Source organism: Epinephelus fuscoguttatus, linkage group LG20, assembly GCF_011397635.1.
Source record: "Epinephelus fuscoguttatus linkage group LG20, E.fuscoguttatus.final_Chr_v1".
NCBI classification, from domain to species: Eukaryota; Metazoa; Chordata; class Actinopteri; order Perciformes; family Serranidae; genus Epinephelus; species Epinephelus fuscoguttatus.
This window is the reverse complement of record NC_064771.1, coordinates 10,414,993-10,439,572: the sequence shown is the minus strand read 5'-3', so window position 1 is coordinate 10,439,572 and position 24,580 is coordinate 10,414,993. Positions and strand designations below refer to the sequence as shown.

General features: G+C 41.3%; 1 protein-coding gene across 1 annotated transcript in view; it reads left to right on the top strand.

Annotated features, from left to right (window-relative positions):
- spata20 (spermatogenesis associated 20) overlaps positions 1-24,580 on the top strand; it is a 69,875-nt gene that overhangs the window by 12,420 nt on the left and 32,875 nt on the right. The window contains exons 13-15 of the mRNA XM_049563459.1: positions 8,871-9,079; positions 17,442-17,641; positions 20,671-20,751. Of these exons, the coding sequence (XP_049419416.1) occupies positions 8,871-9,079; positions 17,442-17,641; positions 20,671-20,751 (490 nt within the window). The remainder of the gene's footprint in view (positions 1-8,870; positions 9,080-17,441; positions 17,642-20,670; positions 20,752-24,580) is intronic.

Below are 24,580 nucleotides of genomic sequence, written 5' to 3'. Positions count from 1 at the left end.
GAAGTGCAATGACGCTCAATAAGAGGGAAAAGTGTTTTTTCAGCTGAGGCACTTTGGCTCAACTGGTTGCTATGACACAGAATATCTGCAAAAATAAAAATGTTGGTACAAGGTAGAGTACCTGCTTTCTATGAAGGGAAGGCTGATGAACATCGGGAGAGAGGACGGACGCACAGGTCTGTGTACATTCAACTTCAATGTCTCCTTTGTTGTTGTTGTTGTTGTTGTTGTTCAGTGATGTATCGGCTGGTCTTTATGGTATTTGTCCTGCCTCTCCTCCACTTTGACTGGAGTAAAAAGTGACAGTGACAAGTAGCTGCAGCATTTGACACATTATTTTTCAACTCTGGGCAACCAAAAAAAACAGCAAACTTCAAGCAGTGCTTAAGTGCAAATAAATACTCAGCACCTCGTCACAGTGCTGGTGTTTGTAGCATAGTGTAAATATACAGTGGTCCCAAAGAAACATAAACATACAGAATATGGCAGTTGCTGGCCATCTCCTGCCGTTAGCTGTTGGCTTGTCAATAGCGTGGTATTGCAATACTGCTGTTAGCGTGACAGCCCTGTTTTGAATGAAATCTCTCATAACAGTTGTCACCTGTATACATGATCTGGTCATCATAACTTGTGGTGAATTATAGAGAAATAGTCACAGTTGCAGAACCTTGAGGGTCCCCACTGGCTGACTTAGAGTGTTAGAGTGTTTTGACATTGCTAACGGGAGAATCAAAATATGATCCTGCACCTCATTTGAAGGTCTACTCTTCATCACTATGAGTTAACCTTCATAAAGTAAATTCATGTAAATCTGACCCGATGAAAGGTTTAATGTAAGATGTTTGGCTTCATGCGCAGTAAGAGTCTATGACCAGATGCAGTGGTCTACAAGACATTCTGAGGTGCAAAAACTTTGTCATCAGTGTAACAGCTAAGCTTAGACTGAGGGTGATTTCAGACCTAGAGTTGTCTTGCTTTGGTCCAAATCTGGGACTAAGTTTGTTACGAAGTTGCATAATTGCCTAGAGTTGGTTTGTGTTCTCATTGAGGCATTTACAAGGAGACCAGATAAAAATGCCTTGCGCGAGAAGAGCTCCTCTCGAAAAATCCAGGAAGTAAACAAAACGTTGAAGAGGAGAACTTGCAAGATAAATGCAACACTTTCTAATGTCACAATGGAGGGACATCTACACAGTTTGATTTTAGCGCTGGTCATCATGAACTATATTGCTGTTATTGTTCATTTTAGTCAAACCATACAGTTTGAAAATGAGGCGCGGCTCCAACTAGAAAACAATGTTTTGATGCATTGGATGTGCTGAATGTGCATATTAAGGCAGTACAGGAGGAGGTGCACATTAATAATCCTCCAGGACTGTAACATGCTCATGTTTAACCCAAACAATGCCTAATGCAACTGCAGTTAGTTTGGATCGAGGTTCGAGCACAATCTCACCACAAACAAACCGTGCCAGAGTTAGTTTGTAACCCGACTGAGACCACCTCTTCAAGAAGGTCTCGGCCCTATTGTTTAGGTGTACACCTGAGTGTGATTGCTGTGTTCACACCTGCCCAAACCGCACTTAGGGGGTAGAAGTCCTCAAGTTCGATTGAACCGAACCAAACAGGGCAGGTGTGAAAGCACCCTCAAGTTCAAACAGCTCAGTCAGTTTGTCTCTTTCTCCTTGATGCCTCAAAATTTCCAGCAGTGAGACAATAATGCTTTAATATAACTCCCTTAAGACTGAATAAATGAATGTGGCAAATCCATTAATGGAGAGTTTTGCTTTTAGTTCAGCAGCAACAAGCAGTTGTTCTGTGCTAGGATGACTAACTGTTTATACACAAACAGGAAACAAGGCTATTGGTTTAAATCAGGTTACAGCAGGAAATCAGAGAACATGTTCACATGTTCACATGCACTACAGTAACCTGGTTACTGTAAAACTGCATTTACCTGCATGTCAGTAATTAAATTTCTCCTCTAGCCTCGATCATGGTGTATATGTGAAACAAGATTGGCCATATTTTAAATGGATTATAGATGCCTGTTGAATGACATATGATGGTGATGAGTTCTTTCTCGGTCAGGGCTTTTGGGCTGACAGCACAGTGAGACGAGAGGCTGTGTAGTGGGAGAATATGCAGTTTTTCTTGCTGATTGTATGTGTTTGAAATCTATGGAGAATTATTTTGACTTTAGTTAAACTAAGAAATCAGGTTTCTCTTGCAGAGTTGTAGCTGTGTCAACAAAATATCTTTTAATCCCATAACCTGACAAATAACACACAGAATTTCTCACTTATGTGACATTTAAAAAGTCAGGCTACTCCACACAGCCAGCAATAACATTAACTGGCCGATCGTCTAGTTGCAGTATCCAATCAGCGGAGGAGACTGAGAATGTTCTCGAAGCATCACAACATAAACACACAGGGCCTTGTTGATGGCACACCACCACTCCAGGTGTCCTCGTTCTGTTGGCCAGCCCGGTGCCCTAGATACTGTAAATGAGTGAGTGTGAAATGCCACCGAATCAGCAGAAAAATATGCCAGGAGACCCACAACACGCATGATGAAATGCATACAGTTTTAAACACACGCACCAACAGGTCCACACTAAACACTCTGGCCTTGTTCCACGGTTTCTGTCTCATTCATAAATGTCCAATTCAGGATGGTGTCAGCATTGAGAATGCTTACAAAGGCCATTTTCTCAAGCTTGGTTTGGTTTCCACATGTGGGTAAACCACTCTGTCATGCCAGGCACATATGGGTCGTGGACTAATTTACCAGGAGGAATGATAGCTGCTGAGACTAACTGGGTTAATAAGCTGTGGGGGTGTTTAGGAGCTGATGCCATAGATTTTCTGTGGCTCTTGCCTAGCACTGGGTGATTGAGGGTCTCACTAGTGTCCTCAGGGATCAGAGGGAGGGTGAGACAGTGGCAAGGTGCTAGTTGGATACTGATGATGTTGACTCACTCTTACGTGATTCGTCAACATGCTTGGTCATCCGCAGCTGTTTTGCACTGCATCTACCAGTGATTACTTGTCAATGAGTTATTTTTCTGGGTGTCTGCAGGTTGTGTTCCTTTGTTTTGTCCAGCCATTGTGGCTACTGCATCTTGTTAGCTAACATTTTTGTCTGTTTATTTCTAACATCTGTTTCTGCTGCAATCACATAACAACATGCTGTAGAAACTTTGATAAAGTTGCTGCTATGGGTTAATTCATGCCATATGTTCACAACATGGCCAAAAGTGTATAGACACTCAAACAAAGTATGTAGATTTCACATTTCATCTGTATGTTAAGTATATGTAGTATGCTGTTTTAACAGTCATTACTGTTCTTTGCTTCTGTTCAGTCACAAGAGCATTAATGGGTTAGCAGTCCAGTTCCTCTACACCATGGACCTGACTTAATGCATGGGGGCATTGTCATGTTCATGTGTCATGTCCTCCCTAAACACTTGCCACCAAGCTGGAAGCATACTATCATCTAATATCATTATAGGGACTAGGTCCACTTAGTGTTTTTCTTCTGTGACCGTGTCTTATTTTTCAGTTGTTCATAGTAAGGAGAGAGTGTATGCGGCTGCATGCAGTCGCCAAGAGAAAAAGCGCTGCTTCCAATGTCCATTTTCAGAGCTCTCCAGCTTTTTTTGTATAGCCGCTTACATCTAGTTGAAAATCTGAACTTTTCAGAAAGGTGCTGGTGATGTTACTGCCACTTCTTTAGCAAATGTATGATAGTCAGTTCAGTTAAAAACTCTACCAACAAAGACAGAGCAGCCATTTGTGGGAGCAGATCAGCCGGCCACTGAATGCTGTGCTAAACTTGTTGCGAGCTGTGTAGTCAGCCCTCTATCAACGTAGCGTTACATTAGCTACCCAGTAAATGTTAGTGTCAAGATACTGTCGTCATAGAAACAAAACCCACGCTTAGCACGTCATTTTAAAAATAAGACGTACATTTAAATTTTGCCTCAGTTTCAACTAAGGGACCTCATCCAAATGATGCCAAACAGCTCCAGACCAAAATACATCAACACACACTTTTAGCCATATAGTGTATCAGTTAGCATTAGCAAACAATATAGTGAACACCTTTTAAAGGACAACAATGTGGAATATATACAATTTGTTTGGTTACATTTTAAAGGTCCAGTGTGTAGGATTTAGGGGGATATGTTGACAGATATTGTATATTGTATGCCATTTTGTTTTTGTTACCTTAGAATGAGCTATTTATATCTACATATGGTCAGGTCCTCTTACAGGTCCTCTTAATGGAGTCTGCCATGTTGTTTCTACTGTAGCCTAGAACGGACAAATCATTCACTGGCTCTAGATGGGGCCTTTTGAGTTTTCACATCGGCTACTGTAGTTCTCCTGCACACTTGGCTCACAGGAGAAATTTCACTTCTGCAACCTCACTGCTCGATGCCACTAAATTCTGCACACTGGACCTTTAGAGGACAAACTTGTAATAGTATTTTTTTCAACTGTCAACACATTTTTTAAAAAGCAGCAAGAGAGTGCATTTTGGATGGACTTCTAGCCAGATTAGCCATTGTTAGCCATACCAGTTGATAACAATGCATTACACTGTATTTTGTGCATACAGACACTGTAGCAACATGCTCTTACACCCTCCCACATTACATTTACTCTTTTACACACAATAATATGGCATAACATTGCGTTTACAGTGTATTGTGTGGTCTTTAGAGATGTAGTAAGTTGTGTAAGGGGAGAGATGCAGCGACAGAAAGCAGAAAATAAAGCACTGGGTGTCACCGCACAGAAAGGTGCACAAAGTCTAGCAATTAAATGAGAGATACAGGAGTGTAAGTTGAATTGTAAAGGTCTCCAGAATGTCACAGGAAAACAAAAAACAGCCATGTGTCCTGATTAATGAGTCAGACAGGGGAATCTCTCTTCCTCTTTCTCTCTCTGTCCCTCTTTCTCTACATTGCTCTCTCTCTCCTATTATTTTTTTATGTCTCATTATGTGTTATTTCATATGCAATGACACAACGCAGTAGTTCAACAGTATATTCTGTAGCACGAGCAATCATATTAAATTATTCTCTAACATAAAGGTCGCCGCTGTTGTAAAACTGATGGGAGTCAATGTGTTTATGTGACCCACATCGCCCCAATGGGTTTCTCCCTGTAAGCGTTACTGAGGGGGAAGTGAAGTAGCTCGTGTATGAGAGAATCATTATGAAGCCATTATTATAAAACTGTCTCTGAGTGCTGCGGTATGATACGGGAGACTGACAAGGCGTTTTATCTTTGCTCTGAGGGAAATGACTCATTTAACACGCACTACTGAAGGTGTGAATGAAAGGCTGCTGAGTATTTCTCAAAGGCTTTTACATTTTTGTGTTTGTGTATCAGTGAGGCCCTCTTGAGGGCTTGTCTGAGGCTGTCATCCCTGTGGCTGGAGTCACCTCAGCCACATGACATGTCGCAGTGTGAAAGGAGGGGGCTTCTACTAAACAGAAAGGGTTGTGTTTAGTAAGTGCTGGACTGGGAGTATGTCAGGAAGGAGCATAGATTATGTAAAATAATGGACGTAGCCACCATGAAGTCAGCCATTGGTTTGTTGTGTCTAGTTTTGAAGTCTCTAGTTCGGCATTTGGCCATCGTCATATTAGAGTGATGGAGACAAACGTAACCATATTTGGACAAGAGGGTAGAGCTATGCTTTGCTTTAAAGCTTTCGATTTACTGGTCCATCTACGTCCCAGCCCTCACCTATGGTCATGAGCTCTGGGTAGTGACTGAAAGAATGAGGTCATGGATACAAGCGGCCAAAATGAGTTTCCTTGGAAGGGTGTGTGGGCTCAGCCTTAGAGATAAGGTAAGGAGCTCGAACATCCGGAGGGAGCTCGGAGTAGAGCCGCTGCTCCATTGCGTCAAAAGGGGTCAGTTGAGGTGGTTCGGATATCTGATCAGGATGCCTCCTGGGTGCCTCCTCTTAGAGGTGTTCTGGGCACATCCACTGGTAGGAGGCCCCATGGCAGACCCACAATACGCTGGAGGGATTACATATCTCGTTTGGCTTGGGAACACCTTGGGGTCCCCCAGGAGGAGCTGGAAAGCGTTGCTGGGGAGAGGGACATCTGGAATACTTAGCTCAGCCTGCTGCCCCGTGACCCAGCTTCAGATAAGGGGTTGAAAATGGATAGATGGATGGATGGTAGAGCTTCGCCCTAACACTAGCTGCTAGCTTGGTTAGCACAGCGCATTTACAGCTAGGGTTGATTGTGAAAATGCTAATGCTAGTTTTTGCTAGCAAAAAACAGGCTTAAAACAAACTGTACTTAAAATTGAATATCTGCCTCCCTAGAAGGTCTTTTAGTACAACCAAAAGCTGAACAAGACTTTTTTACAAGATCAGAACATTAGCGTTAACTTTTAAGAATTAAAAACACTGAAATAGTGACTATGGCTACACCTGTACTCTAGGAATCCGAGGTTAAGGACTTCTTAACAGACAACACCCACCTGTCACTCAAAATGGCCACACCCGTAACTATGCATAACTTTACGCCTTAATAACATTGAAATGTGTGGGTTTTTTAAAAATTCACCCCTTGTGCAGTTGTAATGAATGGAAAAAATAGCCATAGAGACCAAAATTGTTCTTTGCACAAGACTGTAAACGTGTTTATTTTGGCTGTGAAGTTGGGCGCATTAACAGGGAGCTCTTTGGGGCTTGTCTTGCTTTTGGAGCCAACCCTCACCGGCCCTTAAGGAAGCTGTAGTTCTTGGCACTTCTGTGATGGCTTCATTTTTTAGTCCCCAAGGTTGTCGCTTGGAAAGGAGGCAGCATAGATACAATGATCAAAGTTATTCTACAAGAAGTAGCAAGGGTACAAAATTTTTGCTGATGTAAAAAAAAAAGGTCTCTAAAACTGAACAAAATAAAGTTTCACATTACTACTTTTTGTTGTTCTAGCCATTTAGCCCATCAGTAAACATTTTATTCACCACTTTGATTGCTAAAATCTGCTTCGACAAAATCTGATGTGGCAAGAAACATGAACTGTGCCTGTACTTGGACATGTACTTACCGTAGTTTGCCTCTGTAATGAAGGATTACTGTTTATATTTCAGGTTAGTCACTTTTTGTTTTACCTCTGGCAATGTTGCTGTGTTGTCAGATCAGCAAATACTTTGATGAGTACAATTATGATATGTTTTGAAATTTCACTACCAAAATAATACCTAGGTAGTAATAACCAAAATATTTCGTTAAGGTGACTGTCTTTAGTCACCCTTAGCAATTATTATTTTTAGCATTGTATGTCAATCTCATGACTTTTCCTCCACTACCAACAAGAGGTTGACATCGTTGGTTTTTAATTAACTGTCTCAACAAATATGTGATGGATTGCAACTGCCACTACATAGTTTAGCCTTTCTGAGGCTACTGCATCTTTAAATCAATGAATTTAATTTAATGACAAATAGCCCCCTCGCAGATTTTAACACCCCCTTCACTTACTTCATACTGGCTCCTGGCATGGATGCAAAAAAGGGCAAACTGCACTCAGCTGCAAAACCTCTTTGCACTGTAATATCATGAGCTGAATATCTTCCGTGAATTAGACTTTGAGACAGGGTAAATAGCGGTTGCTAGCAAAGCACAATTCATGTTGCTGTCAGGGGCGGTGGTTCATTCTTTGTGAATTTGCCTCTTAGTCTTTTTCTAAATCTTAGCTTGTTTGACCTTAATCATGATGTCAAATTCCAAATACTGTACATTCTTTCCGCTTGTATTTTCATGTAACTGGCTATGTGCAGTGCAGGAGTGCCTGCTGCTGTCTCCTTGGGACTTATGAGTCAACCTTTGTCTGTCTGTCTGGAAAAGATAGGCCCAAATATGACTCCTCACCTCCCCATGACCTCTCAAAAGCCATCATGCACTTCATCTCCTCCAAAGCCTCCTCCTGTTCTCAGCCTCTTGACCACCAGCCACCAGCCTCGCCTGACACATCGCTATCTGACTTCCTGTCACCATCCGTCCCCCTGCACTCACCCAGACGGGGTGCCATTGTGGGAATTGGGATAGGGACAATTGTGACGGAGCCCAGAGGGGGCTTGTTGTTGGGGTGTAGATGTGATTAAACAATAAATCACATAAAAAAACTGAAAGAAATTGGGTTGTAAAATTGATGCTGGTAAGTATAGACGGAACACCAGGTGTGGAGAGGATTTCAAAGTCACATAAAGTAAGTTTAAATTAGAGGATGTGGGATAAAAATGTTAGAGGGTGCAAAGGTTTCCTGAAAGATGGTAGAGGGAGAGACAGGTGAAAGGAGAGGTTGCACACTGATGCCAGAGGGAGGTGGGGTGGTCTAACTGTAACCACATTTGCCTAATTACTGTACTGCTTCCCTTGAAACTTCAAAGACTGTGTGTGCATGTATAAATGTCTCTCATGCCCTCTGCAATATGACAAGAGCAACAGAAAGCAGATGAGTAATTTCACTTAGAGAAAAATACTGTAGGGAGAGATTATACCTAGCCTGTTATGTGTATGGTGATGTAGCCCTGTACTGTCACAGATGACTCCTTCAGGCTTTTTTATTATTTTCCAAGCCAGTTCTTCTGGGTTCTTTTTCTTTCTATATTGTCTTGATAAAAACCATAGCTTGATCCGCTTTGTGCGTTATAAACAAGCTTTTGGTATGTAAAAGATAAAGGGGGAACAAACAAGATGGAACTAGTTCACCGACAGTAACCCATCTCATCACTTCTCGCACTGATCCAGCAGTAAATTTTTAATGAAACTGTCCTCATTCTTTCCCACTGATTTTCATTTCTTTCCTCCTGCTGTATTCTCCAGATCTCCGCCTATCTCAGGCTTCCTCGACGACTATGCCTTCATCATCTGCGGCTTGTTGGACCTGTTTGAGGCCACGCAGCAGACGGACTGGCTGCAGTGGGCCGAGGAGCTGCAGCTCAGGCAGGACGAGCTGTTCTGGGATGACCAGGGCGGGGGCTACTTCTGCAGCGATCCCAGCGATAGCACAGTACTCCTGCAACTCAAAGAGGGTGAGGGACAGATACGCTAATGTATTAACAGATATCACCAGTGAAAATCTTGAATAGCTGGCCCTTTGTGTGACAAACAAAGCCGTGATGTGAGAGTCTGCCTTACTCAAGGCTGACAACAAAAAGGGAGGCATCACGCAGATATATCAGTCAAAAATTTATTTAACTCAAACTAAAAAACATATTAACCAACTAATGGGGTGTGCAAGTATTAGAGGAATCAGTCATGTTAGAAGTGTGTGGATGAATTAAAATATGGTGTAATGTGTGTTGGCTAGTGCAGCACACCAAACAAAGGAGAAAACTGACATACCTACAGAAAACCCAGCTGAGAGAGAGAGAGAGAGAGTGAAGGTAGGTTTATGCCGACCGCGGTGTCCCTAGCATAAAATTCAGGCCACAAAAAATAATTTCAAAAAAAATTTTGTACCAGGCTGTAAACATGTTTATTTCTGCTGTATAGTTAGGCATTTTAACATCGGTGTTAATGGGGACTGACTCGCTTTTTAGAGCCAGCCTCAAGTGGCCATTCAAGGAACTGCAGTTCTTGGCATTTTGCATTGGCTTTAGTTTTCAGCCCCGGAGATTGCCAAATTCTAATCGATAGTATCTGCAAAACAAGGAGCAGAACAGGACAAACAGGTAGCCAAAGGGGGAGGGGTCATTACTGATGGGAATGTCATTCATTATGCGTGGATTCAGGCAAACACCAAGATGAAGTTTTCACCTGATGATGGTGTTTAAAGAGCTGATAAGGGATTACCAAAGCTATTACAGTTCATCCTGAGGGAAACATTAAAGTCTGCACCAAAGTTTTTGGCAATCCATTCAATAGTTGTCGATATTTGGCTGAAAACAACAAATGTCAGCCTCATAGTGGTGCTAGAGGAGAAGTCAACAGATCCCCAAAATCACCAGAACAGGCTTCATATTCTGGAGTTCACAAGTATCTGTACAAAACTGTATGACAGTCTCTCCAATAGTTGTTCAGATATTTCAGTGTGGACCGAAGTGGTGGAGCGACAGACCAACATCATCCAGCTGTAGAAAATAAATAAGGTTTTGATGCTGCTACTGCTGACTGTAGCTCTAATAGGTTGAGAGATGCAGGGACGGATTGATGGACAGGTGAAAGATTAACGGTACTACTGGAGCGTACCTCTGTGGCCTGGACAGGGTCAAGGATGAATAACTCAGACAGATGAAAAATACAGGGTTTGAGGTCTGCAGACAGGTTGCTCATATCAACACACTGCCACAATCTGGTCACAGTGAAGGGAAAAAAGGATATATTGTATTTGAACAAAAACATTAATGGGTAGGTGTAATCATTCAGCCATTCATCTATTCATCCGTCTGTTTCTCACCTGTCTCTATCTTTCACCTTATCGATTGATCCGGAGCTTAACAAGATGGAGGCTGCTGCAGTAATATCACTGCCAGTTTCACTCCATTGCTACACTTAAACCACAGGAGAGGGGGTCAGCAAGGATAGATGGATGGATAGATGAACAGATAGAAGATAAAAGACGAGAGCAGAGGAAGATTGACCTCCCCTATCTACCTTCAGTGAAGTGCAACCGTCTCTCTCTGAAGCTGAACTTCTCTACCATGAAAGCACTCAAAAGACCGATGCTCTGAGTCCTCAGCTACTTTGATCAACACACGTGTCAAATCTGTCTCTATTCTGAAACTGAAATCCACTCTCTGCCTCTGCCGCCTCTGAAGTCACTCGCGTCTTAACTTCATCCTGGATCTTTTTTTTTTTTCTTTTTGTCCTTTGTTGCCATGCCTTTCAGTTCAGGTATAAGGTACGCCATTCCCAAAACTATACTAACTCTAACTTCATAATAACTAAATTCAATCTTGCAGACATGACAGTGTGACATTGAAAACAAAATTATTCAGCTTTCTTATAATAGCCAGTGGGCAATGTGGGCAATTTTAGTGATGCTTTCCGAATTATATTTACAAAACTGTATGTTAAAAGAGGCCACTTAATCATTTGTAAACATGTCTTAAACAAAAAGCAGCAAGACTCGATGGACACGGTGATCACTGATCCACCACTTTAGTCCAGACTAAAATATCTCAACAACTTTTGGATGGATTGCCATGGAATTCTGTACAGACATTAATGCCCCTCAGAGGATAAGGCCTCCTGACTTTGGTGATCCCCTGACATTTCTGTTAGCACCCCCATGAGGTTGACTTGTGTAGTTTTGGGTGAAATGTCTTGACACCTATTGGAAGGACTGGATTGCCACTGAATTGGGTACACACACAATCATGTTTCCCTTGGGAAATTCCTTAAATGAAGAACTATGAACAACAACAACAACAGTTTTGTGCGCTGAACCTCTGCCCTCTATTTGACCATGGCTTGGGTCACGACCTAGAGGTTCTAGTGTTCTTGTTTTGGCTGGCAAGTGCATCTTCTCAAGAGTGTTTTGCAACCCATATTCCACAGCGAATGATGTCATCCACATGCTCACAAACAAAATAGTCAGGCTCAAAAATAGCAGTGGGCTCCAATGATTCAGTGCCACTTGCTGTCAGTGGTCTCCTGAGCTCCTGCACACATTGCAGTTTATATGAAATATTGGTTGTGCATGACTTGTATAATGTTCATTTCAGATTCTAAATACAGCAACGAAAATACAGAGCAGCAACTGATATTTTTCATCTATGCTTTCATTATGTATGGCTATAGTATACAATAAATCCAACCCTTGTATGTCTTTTTAAGTTCTCCCACTTCTTGGCTGCTCTGCAGGACTCTCAGAGCCAGCAAGGCTCATCTCTTTGAACACAGCTCTACAAAATGTACTAACAGCCACATTGAAAAACAACACACGAGCTATGTGTGGATACATGCGTGGGTGGTCCTTCTTTCTCCTCAGGGGAGTAAAAATTTACCACATCGTCCGCCATTGATCCCTTTAGTGATTAAAATAAATTGATATTTCTCTAGTGCTTATGTGACACTGATGTAATTTCACTCCTTGTGGTTTTTTAGAAGTAGGCCATCTAGTTTAAACTTGGCAGTGCTGGAAATTGAAATTGCTGTACAGAAGATAGCTAGCTAACATTAGTGAGCTAGGTGGCTAGCTGTGATGTGTGCTGTAATGGCATAATACATGGACAATCAGTTCTCAACTTATAAAGTGACTAAAAATCTCGTAACACAACTTCGACATATAGAAAGTTAGACAGAAATTTATGCTTCTCTTTCCTCTTCTTGTCTGTTTGCCATTTTTCCAACAACGCATAGCATGATGGTATGTTGTGCTTGTAAGTGACCACTGGTTGTACACTACTTGTCATGGTGCACTGTGAGATATATTGTGTCATCTAATAATTCTCACTAGACATTCAGGCAGCACTTCAACATAGCAAACTCACTGTATTGTCGACTTCATAGTGAGTAGAAAGTAACTGTTCAGCAACAGCCTTGGTCTTGTTTATTTTTACGTTAGAGCCTGACAGATACTGGATTTTCAGAGAGACATTTTACTGTCACTAAATAAACTTATTGGTGCTCTCTATTGGACAAACTAAGCAACAAAGTATAGTTTCAGTGGACTTAAGTTCCACAGAATTCCGTTTTAGAGCAACAGGTGTTTGGATTTAATGAGTGCGCTTGTTAAGTTGTGACGTAGCCGAATGTGTTGTGGTTGCTCATAGTGGCTGTTTAAAGCAAGAACAGAATGTGTTCCTGGAGTTCTGATTTCAAGACATTAAACTCTGAGTCTATGACGTGTTATTTAACGTACTTTACATGATTACAGATTACTTAGTCGTAAGCAACATAAATGTATGTAATCTCTCGCTAGTGTAGTCTACATGCTAGGTTTCTCCACCGAGTACATGTATATATGAATATTGGGCTAGTCGCTAATGTCTTCTACACACTCACTAATAACATACAGATGTGGAAGTTGGTCATTTGTCGGGGTCAATTTGTTGACCATACCATACTACCATACTTCTATTGCCATACTGTGTGTGCATTATCATTTTTTCAAACTTTAAGACGCTCTATATGATGATAGGCTGTTTCTTAACAACCACAATAAATGTGTTTGGCATTTCTGTGCTGCAGTTCCTTGATACTTTTTAGCCAACAGATGCAATGTTATCAGTTACAAGCTAAAAGTGGCTTATCGCAAACTCAAAACAATATAAACACCATAATCAGAAGATACACCGTACAGATGTACCAATAACTACATCATGTATTAGGAGTGTAGCTTAATGTTGCTAAGCTGCATTATCTAATAATTGCTTGTGGCTAACACAGTGCTTTTGGACCCAGGGATTGATGGATGTAAATAGAAATGAGTTTGACCCTGCAGTCCCTTTTCAGCTGCTCCTCCACTTCTCCAGCTGATGGCTGCTGCCAGTTCAGAGACGCTGACACCTTGTGGACATGCAGACATTTACCTTTGATCTGTCAGAGCAAAGTTTCCAGTCTGGTTCTAATCGTCGCCGGTTTTCTCTTTGTTTTTCCTCTGGAGCTCCTCTGTCTGACAGCAACCATCCATTTTAACTGCTCGCTTTTCCCTCTTGTGTTTTTACTCTTATTCTCTTGTCATCTCTACTCAGCATAATATCTTTCTTATAATATATTATGTGCTGTCAATAGGCTGGTCTTTTCCCCAAGCTGATGGATCTCATCCTGTGTCTTTTCTCTTTTCTTGCCATAACAGGATACACATGTTTTTGTTTTTGTTTAGTCTAGGCAAAGGCATAAAAAATCTGTTGTACCCATTTGACCTCTCAGGTTCATAAATTCATGTAACAGTAATATTAAATGTACTTAATGATTCACTGCCTTATCTTAGACTTGTAACTTTTAACTTGTACTTAAGACAGAAACTAATTCCAAGGACTCTGTCTGGAAGATTGTCACTTTTAATGTTCCAGATGCCAAACTCATGTTTTTTTCCCCCTAAGAAGGAACGACACACACACACACACTCATGTGCCTATGACAGATAGCTTGGTGCAAATAGTTCAGACAGGGGCAGCACACCACATGGGCGGGGAGAACAGGGAAAAAGTTCGTAGTTACTCTTGTTAAGAACTACTGACAGATCTAAGATGATGGTTGCATGTGCGTATGAGCTTTTGTGTACGTGGGAGGGTCCCGAAATGTGTGCGTGTTTATCGGAGCTGACGTGTGAGAGGTTTCTCTTATGAGAGGATTGACTGTGCCATTACGGCGTCGGCGGTGTGTAGGGTTGAAGCCCATTAGTGACGCTACAGCCGCTGCAGAGTGGACGCCTGTCCCAGCAGCGTTGCCTGTCACCGCAAGACGGATTACCCCACCACACTTACTGCCACTCTACACGCTCCCTTTTACTGACCTGCCACACTCCCCCCGTGTGTATTTGTTTTTAGGAGTGGGGTTTAAATGATATACAGTAGCTGTGTGGCAACATATTTGACTTTTATTTGACGAAAAGGAGATGTGGTGTTAAAATCTGTTTCTCAAAATGCACCACCAGATGTATTCTACACTTCCTTATAGACTTGTTTTGTTATCTATTTATGTGATTATTTATTTCGTAATTCAGTTTTATATAGAACACTTTGGAGCTCTATAGTGTTTTAGTGCTGCGTGTTTGTGGGCTAGTCTATCATTGCTTAATGGACAGACTTCCCTGAGTCTGTTTTGTTATGGGTCTGTTATAGGTGTGTGTGTGTGTGTGTGTGTGTGTGTGTGTGTGTGTGTGTGTTTGGAGGCAGTTTTTGTCATGGCTGCGTATGTATATGACCTCATTCCGTGGGGCGCTTTAAGAAAAGATATGTGAAATGTGGAAAGCGGACAGCTCAATCTCTGTGTGTATTTACAGTATGTGTGTGTAGTGTATGTGTGTGTATGTATGTTGAGGCTTCCTTGCCATGGGGCTTAGGGAGAGCTGAAACATACTGCAGGATAAAATCAAATTATCTCTGCAGTTCAGTCAGGCGTACAGGTTCACATGCATCTGTATGCGATTGTAAATTCATGCTTGTCATAAAAAATACTGTATGTGCAGCGTACAGTAGAGTTCTCTCTGTGTGTGGGAGGTTGTTGTTGCTATTTATAGTTTTTGACCTAAAATTGCAGTTTGACTTGAAAGCAGCTTGTGTCAGCTACCAACTCAAAAGTTTCTCTCACATTCATTCACACACATTCATAGAACATCAGAGCATTGCTGAGAAGCAGACGTGCAGCGGGGTCATGGGTTATGAGAAGATCACCTCCAGGCTCTCAATGGACACTGATAAGAGCTAAGGACCAATCACTTAACAGGGATAAGTCATGAGGTCAGCTGTTAGGCGCATCACATCACACCACCGATTGAGAGTCTGTGATGGTTGTGTACTGGGGGAAGTTATAAGAAGGAAGATACAGAACCTGTTTTTTATTCAGTAGTTTGCTGTTTTTCCTGTTAGTTTGACAGATTGCAAAAGAATGTCTAATATTTTTGACACATTTGTTACAAGATTTATGTCCCATGAAAGAGAAGAGACATAATATCTGCTGTGTACGCATCCTATTTAACTCATACATCTTCTTTATAACTCTGTGCCATCACTTTTCCTAATTTTTATTGATCATGTCACTGCTAACCTGCGTAGTGTAGACTTTGTTGCTTTTTGAAATGTTTTGCTTCTTTGTAAAGGTACAATAACAAATTGTTGATGGTAGTCTTTTTCCTCTTTATCACATCTCCTTTGACTGTGGTTTGTATATGTGTGTTTGTTTTCATTTGTTGCTCTCCGACGTTTAACGCTTCCGCCTCTTGGCCAGGTCACCATTGTAAAAGAGATTTGATCTCAGTTGGTTTTATCTGGTTAAATAAAAGTTAAATAAAAAATAAATAAAATTTGTATGCCTCCACACTGGCGACAGCCAAGACTGGAGGCATTATGTTTTTCAGGTTGTGAGTGTATCTCTTTGCCCATCTCTCTCATTCTTGTGAATGCAATATTTTAAGAACGCCTTGTGGAAGTTTTTCAGATTAGGCACAAACGTCCACTTGGACTCAATGATAAACTGATGAGATTTTGGTGGTCTAAGGGCACTGTGACTTCAAGTAGGTCTCATTCTTGTGAACTCAATATCTTAAGAATGCCTTGAGGTAATTTTTTCAGATTTGGCACAAACTTTCACATGGATTCAATGATTAATTGTGTTGTGGTGGTCAACGGTCAAGGTCACTGTGACCTCATCTGTCCCGTTCTCAGAAACATGAGGAGGAACGCCTTGATGGAATTTTCTCAAATTCGTCACAAATGTCCACTTGGACTCAACGACGAGCTGATTAGAATTTGGTGGTCAAAGGTCACTGTGACCTCACAGAACACATTTTTGGCCATAACTCAAGAATTTATACACTAATTGTGACAAAATTTAGCACAAATGTCTTATAAGATAAAATGACGAACTCAAAAAACATTTTTGTCCAAAAGGTCAAAGGTCAGCTTCACTGTGACATCATAAAGTTTTGCAAAAACGCTTTTCTGGCCATTAATCAATGCTATTATTTAGGAATAGAAGGTGAGACATTTGGTCAGATACTGAAGTGGTGACACTAATCATGTGTTTCCACCTTGAAACTATGCTGATTGTATGGATCTTCTGTACTGTGGGGACGATGATGTGTGTTTGTAGCATCCACGCTATAGAATTTCTAGCTTCTTTTCAGGAACATCCATACTTGAAACCTTGGCTACATATGAGTCTGGATAGACATGGTTGTAAACTGTAACTGCAACTTGACTGGGTGGTCGGGGCATACAACCATGAGGCGGTAATTCTAGTCTGAAATCCTGTCCATTACCTCATTGATATGAAGTGGAACACGAGTGTGTAAGATGATTTCCTGTCTTTATGAGTGTGTGTGTTCTGTATTGGTACAGAACAGTAAGCGACGGCAGAAGGTAGTCTGTAAGTTTGCTGTTACTGTACCGTATTGAGTTCATGTGTATTTCCCCTGACAGGAAACAAATATACCCCAATGATAAATGAGTAAGATAGTGTGATGATTAAGGCAACATCAGATCTAGTGTAAAGAAACACACAGCAGTTGAGGTATAAACAGTTAAAGCTACACCAATCAACATTTTTTATGTCAACAGTTGGTCAAATGACAGATGTACATAGAATTATCTTGCAACTCTGCAGCACCCTTCCACTCTGTGCAGCTTTATAGCCTCTTTGACCTCATTTTTTTGATTCTGTGTCCTGTTTTCAGCAGCAGGCAGCTGTTTTCAGGAATTGTTTCAGTATTATTTTAAGCACTGTATACTGCCAGCCAAAGACTATTAACCGTTGCCTTATAAAAATGTTTTTTGTGTCTCTCAGATCAAGATGGAGCCGAGCCCAGTGCTAACTCAGTGTCGGCGTCCAATCTCCTTCGTCTGTCCCACTACACTGGAAGACAGGAGTGGCTCCACAGGTCCAACCAGCTGCTGGCAGCGTTCTCCGACCGTCTGACCAGAATCCCCATTGCACTGCCTGAAATGGTCCAGGCTCTCATGGCCCAGCACTACACACTTAAACAGGTTATTCTTCCATCCTCTCTCAAGTTCATATGGATTTATAGATACATGCTAGTTTAGGCACCAGAGCACTTTACTTTGTACTCTGTGTTCACGCCTCAAGTGTTTGCCTGGCTGTGAGCCTGAACTCATTTTCATGTCTGCTTCGTGAAAGTAAGCATTTTCTGCCTGCCTGACAAATTGTGCAAACACAATAGATATCGACAACAAGTGAACCAAACAATACACAGCAACTGAACAAGAGCTGAGCAAGACACAGGAGAAACAATGCACATCTCTATATTGGCTGTGCTGACTCACTGCTGTTATCAATAACCATTCACTGGAGTGAAAGTGCATCACTGCAAGTAGACTAAACTGTTACAGCAGGCCACAGTGCCACAGAGTATGTGTTTTTTAACAGTAGGACCATTTAGATATTTTCAGGAAAGACGAACGATTTATACAGTTCAGTCTTTAAGCCACAACCTGAGGCGTAAAATAGGCAATAAAGTGGCCCATCAGCTGTGGGGGGCTGTTCTGGCTATTGACAGTTGTCAATAAGTTTGGTTTAAAGCTCAGAGGCAAGTAAAAGTTTGTTTGCTAGAGGAGGACTGTAATGTTGTATGGTTCACAGTAAGATCCTATTGCCAAAATTTCTCTCATTCATATTGGTCGTGGTAAGGGGAGGAGGAAATATCAAAGAGGGATATCTGCTGTTGCCACAGCTCAACCAGTCTGGTCAGGTACACATGATGTGTTGTGTTGCCATGGCACTTTCAGACACTCTTATTGCCACTTCGCGCAGTGACAGTGAGAATAAAAGTGCTTATTTGGAGAAATCGACTTGTGGCTCTGCTTTAAATATTTGAAAGCCTGGTGACAGCTGAATAAAATTTCTAATGTCAGAAATTCATCTGAACGTCCCACAACCAGTCAAAATTAAATGATTCAGCCATTATTGGTCTTGGCTCCAAAGCTGAAATTTGGTCCGACTATAAAGGGAGTCAGGGGCCGTACACATGTTGCATCTTCATCCACCTGGAAAACGCGAGGTTGAGCACTGTCATTACTCTTGTGCCTTTTCTCTGTGCCAACTCTTCAAGGGTGTGGACGCAGGTTGCGTCTGTGGTTGCTAAGCGACCATAACCAGCACCGTATCATAGCCTACTTACCAGAAATTCTGAGTGCAGAGCTGATCATCTTCCAGGTGTTGCGTTGTAAGTGTGTATTTGGCCAAATGTATTGTTTGTGGGACAGATATAAAGCTCTGATAGCTCTGTACTCAAATGATTAATTTCCCCTCAATATTTATTACAGACTGATATTTATGGAAAAAGGGGTAAAATATCTGCCGCCTGTGATTGGTTGTTCCTTGTCACATGACATGCAATGCCCTGAATAATAGGCGCTTGAGAACGCATTCACACCCCGAAGGTATTTGAGGGCATCTGCCATGCATCTACATTGGAAACTTTAATCTGAGGGCGCAAAAAACCTGGCATGTGTTTATGCAGCTCAAACATCTGGTCAGAAATTGACTCAAATTGCACAGTGTATGCACAGCAAAAATTTTTTTAAATCTTGTGTTATTCTTATATCATCGCTGCAACTTCTACAATATTCGGTATTGATGGTTATAAAATATGTATGATTAATTAAATAATTCCTTTGATCTATTTGGGTCAGAATGATGACAAACAGCAGTCACGACTTAATTAAAGCCTAAAGTGACACCTTCAAATTGATTATATTATCTGACTGATGAAAAAAGAAAAGGATTTGAATTTTCAATACAAATCCTCACCCTTGACAAGTGTTAGGTATTTTTACCGCTATGTACAGTTTCCTGCTTCTTATAATCTAAATGATTCACAGCTGATTGAACATACTGCTGGTTTGGAATTAATCTATTTACTAAGAAAATAAATCAGCCAGATTAGATGGTAGTGCAACAACATTTAGCTAAGAAGAAATAAAAGAAATAGTTCTTAATCCCTCATTGGGGTAAATAAATGTTTTCACTTGTGACCAGTAACATTTTTTCTTAATACAAATTGGCTGAAGATTTTGGTTATTTATTTCAAAATTACAATATTTAATATCTCATGCAAGAACTATTTTTGTTTGTTAGAATATTCTAATTGTACACTCCTAATCATGATGCAATTAAAAACAAGTCAAGTGGCATTATTCATAAACGCTTCTTATTAGGACCAAGCATCATCTAAGGCTCTAAATTATATATTTGTCACATTCTGCATCAATACAAGTTTTTTAACCTTAAATAACCTTGTTGTACTGTAACTTGAGCTGTAGACTCAAAGCACCATGAAACAAGCTGTGTTTTGATAAACCTCCATTTGCAAAGTTCTCTCCTTAAGCAAGAAGCGAATGCGTTGACTCGTAATTGGGAGAGATCATCTGAGGACATTGGCTCTATCTCAGCTCTCTGCATACATGCACACTTAATCCCTGGACACACTGACTCTCAAATCTTTTCCCCCAGTTTTTAACAGCCGTCATGCATTTAATAGGTTATTTGAACTGTTCGGCCTCAGTTATATAATCCGTTTTGAAATATTAACACCCTCAGTTAGCCTGAAACCAGAATACTAGCAAAGCACAGCAGGAGTTGCCCTGAAGTTTCTCAGTCACTCCAGGAAAACTTTCAGCATGAAGGCATGTGCTGCACAATCAAAGCAACAGAGGATGAAATAACAGGGGTAGAATCAGAGCGGGGGATAGTTAGCCATCTGTCAGTCATGTCTGACCTGCGGAGGATGAGTTGAGGATGCAGGGCGAGGGTAACAAGCTCAGGGGCAAGGCGAGGTGAGGCAGTCCCGGAGAAAACACCTGCCTCCCTTGTTACTGCTACAAATACAGCACTGACCTCTGTCACTTCCTCCCCCTCTCCCCTCCTCTTACGTGTCACCTTTCCCCTCTTTTTTCACTCTATTCATACTTTAATCTCGTTATCCCTATGTCCTCATCCTTCTTTCCTTTCCTCCATATCTTCCTCCTCTCACTGCCCTCCACTTTTATTTTTATAGATCGTGATCTGTGGCCAGAGGGATACCCCGGACACCACGAGTCTTCTCGCCACAGTCAACTCCCTCTTTCTACCACATAAGGTAAGTGTGTGTGTGTGTGTGTGTGTGTGTGAGTGGGAAAGAGTGGTGCGTCATCTTGACAAAGTTCCGTGTCAAAGCAACCCTGAAAAGCAAATATCACGTCGCAGCACATAGACTTGCATTGATTTACTCCGGCAGCATTAGTACCTTTTATAGCGGCAGCAGATTCACAGTAACCTTTGAAACATGCACATGCAAAAATCACAGACACACAGATGCAGAGTGGGACCGAGCATGAACAGTGCCTGAGGTGTTGGCTCGTTTAAGTGTGGATCTCGAAAGGTCAGCCTGAGCTCCTCTCCTCTCCTCTCCTCTCCTCTCCTCTCCTCTCCTCTCCTCTCCCAGCTATCTCTTTTTAGGCATTAGCTGACCTTAAAGCCCTAACCCAACATCTATGATTCCTCATGGGTCTAAATCTTAACTCTGCAGTGGAAGAGATTCTTGGTGTGTATGTGTTTGTGTGAGTCTTCCCTGCCAGCCCTGACTCAGGCTGTTTGTCATAAATTGGACAGCTGTCAGTCTGAGTCAGACTGACATTCAGTATGGTCAGCCAAGGCTTTATATTTATTTCCTCCAGTCACATTTCTCAGACCTTGCAGCTTTAAACTTTAAGAGAGTTCTTTAATTCTCATCAAAAAGAACTTTAGCTATTTTGGGAAATTGCAGAGAGTTGGATGAAAAGATTGATACCACTATCATGTCTGGCCATTAAGTTTGACAAGACAGTCACCTTACCTTAGCATGAGGATTTACATCTAAATGTAGTGCAAATTTTAACCAAATTTTCAGAAAATGGACAAAAGATATGTGAATTTATGCACCCTTCCACCTACAACTCTTTTGCGAATTTTGGGAATTGGTTCATAGAGATAAGCTTGAGGTGGCACTTATTCTCTTAATGCATAATAGTAGCACAACTGTCAGGACTGAGACAAGTACAGAGCATTTTTGCGCTCTCTAATGTGTGGGTGTGTGTTTGAGAGAGAGTGACAGAAAGAGGGCAGAAGAGAAGGTGGAAGGTGGACTGTTGTTGCACACAATGTTTCTGCAAGTTATTGATAACATGAAATGCTGATTTGTCGCTTTTGGAGCCACCTGTGATATTTATATGACATTACCAGTAAAAAATAAAAAAAAAGGAACCACTTGCATATTTGGCAGCCTACTGTTCATCTTGTAGATAAATCTGAGTTGTTAATTTTTAAGCATGCAATGAATGCCGTTAGCGCTGCCAAACACCTGCGTGTGGACGCACAAACGGACAAGGGGTAGCGGGGGCTTTTAAGACACAATGTCAGACATACCAATTGATAGCTTACATTGTCTATGGCCCCAACCGTAATGGAAATGCACCTGTAGAGTTTGGAAGGACAACTTTCAGCAAAGAATGTCCCCCCTTAAACCACAAATAGCCATTTAACACCTCACTTTTTGTGAGGATTAAACAAAAGGGACATACACTTCTTCATTATTTATCTGTATTGATGGTTTTGAATATGTTTGGTTGTTGGACAGTTGTTGACAATTTCCTTTTTTAAATGAGACATGAATAGTGAGAAGGGGGTGGGATTATATAAGGGTATAATTCCTACTCCTTTTTTGTTTTACTTAAAATAATGTTGTTCAGTCAGTCATTCATTTATTTATTCATTCATTAGTGAATGATATTGGTGCTGGTAGGCTGTTTTTTTTTAACCTTTGGACATAGCCAGGCTAGCTATTGAACTCGGGTTGGTCAATGTAGCAATTTTATATCCATGTCATGATCTTAGATCTTAGATTTAGACATTTAGACATTTGTAATTGTTTCAGATAATATAAGTTAAATGAGCTGCGCTTGAAGGAAAACAGAACTGAAACTGAAATTAATAATATACCTAGTAAGTTTGAAATCAAGTAAGCTCAAATATATCAAACAACCGGGTGCTGAGGAAAGACGGAGGGAGTGAGTGACGCTGACTGCAGCATGTCCAGCGTGCTGCAGGAGCTGAAGTCGCTCCACACTAAAATGGATGGGATGAAAGTCGCTCTTAACACCAAAATTGACAGAATGAAAACCTCCTTTGAGAAGCAACTAAATGCAAAGGTGGACAACCTGCGTGACTCGCTGGAAAAACTGGTGATTGAAAACAGAGATTGCTTGAAAGCTGAACTTGCTCAGAGAACAAAGGAAATCCAGGAGAACTTGGACATGGAGATTGGTCACATGGTGGCCCGACTTGAGCAAGTGGAAGCTAGAATCAATAAGGCTGGAAGTAAAGAAAACACTCCCTATGACCCTGATGTATCCATCATCATCTTTGGCCTGTGCTACGAGGAGGGCGAGGACGTCACGGAGCTGCTTAAAGAACTCCTCACTGAAGGACTTCAGTGGGACAGTCCCCGCGGTATCATGGCTGCTGAGCAGCTGAGAGAGAGGGGTGGACGGCCCGGTGTGATTAAAGTGGAGCTCGGCTCTGTCCAGGATAAAGTGGATGTGTTGCGTAAAAAACAAGGGCTGAAAAGCAACGAGAAGTTTCAAAGTGTTTATATCCGTTCAGCTAAGACACATACCGAACGGCTGATTGAGCTAAATTTCAAGACTTTATTTGAGGAAATACCCTCTGGGCGAAAGTTTTATGTTGCGGGAAATGGGAGAGTGAAGAGGCGCTCTACCCCCGGTGTGGAAGACAGCTGAGATGGGGGGGTGCAGAGGCGGCGTGCGGACAACTGAAGTTCATCTGCCCAGCCTGTAAGTCCCGAACAATTTACTCTTGTACACTGGAATTTAAATGGATGGACAGTCCTGAACTATGAGCTTAGGCTCATGTTATTATTGAGTTTTGATCCGGACTTTATTTCTCTTAATGAGTCTCACTTAACTGGATCTCAAAATATTGACATTGATGGATATACCTGGTATGGCCATAACAGGAAAACTCATATCAAGGCACCCAGAGGTTCGGGGGGTGTGGGTATTTTGGTTAAAAATAAAATCTTTAGTTCATACAGTGTAAGTGTAATTGATAAATCTATCGATGGGTTAATCGGTTTAAAATTTATGCACTTAATGACAGAACACTGTTTTATAATTTTTTCATGCTTTCTCCCCCTGAAGGTTCAGTATGGGCTGATCCGTATGGTTTATATAATCAGTTACTGATTCAGGTATATAATTTGTCTGAAGCCGATGCTGTTTATGTGTGTGGTGATTTGAATTCTCGAATAGGGCATCTGGAGGACTGTATTAATATGATATTAATATTCCACCCAGAGTTATTTTAGATAACATAATAAATAAACAGGGGGAAATGTTGGTGGAATTTTTGAGGGACTCCAAATGTTGTGTATTAAATGGACGGATACCTGGTAAAAACAATTATACCTCAATATCAGTAAAAGGGAGAGCTGTGGTTGATTATTTGATAACTCCACATCATTGTTTAAACACCTGCATTGAGCTAAATATCTATAGTCCAAATGAGCTAATCGAAAGGGGGAGCACTAGGTGCAGGTGGGGGGTTTGTTACTGATACAGGTTTAGCCAGTGACCAAAATAGACAATATCCTCCCAAGAGTATTAGAAATGCCTCCCCTCATCTCTTCTCCTCCAGTAGGTGTAAAACGGTTTTTACTCAGTTTATAGGCAAACTGTCTCAAGTACATTACCAAAAAGAAACTGATGAATGGTATGATGAATTTTGTGAGTATGTGTGTAATGTGCCTGAGGTTTGTAATAGGTCAATTCCTGGGAGGAATGGTGGATGTGTTAGGAAACCCAAACCTTATTGGAATGAACAATTGAAAATACTGTGGAAGGAGATGAGGGTGGCGGAAAAAAGTTTTCTAA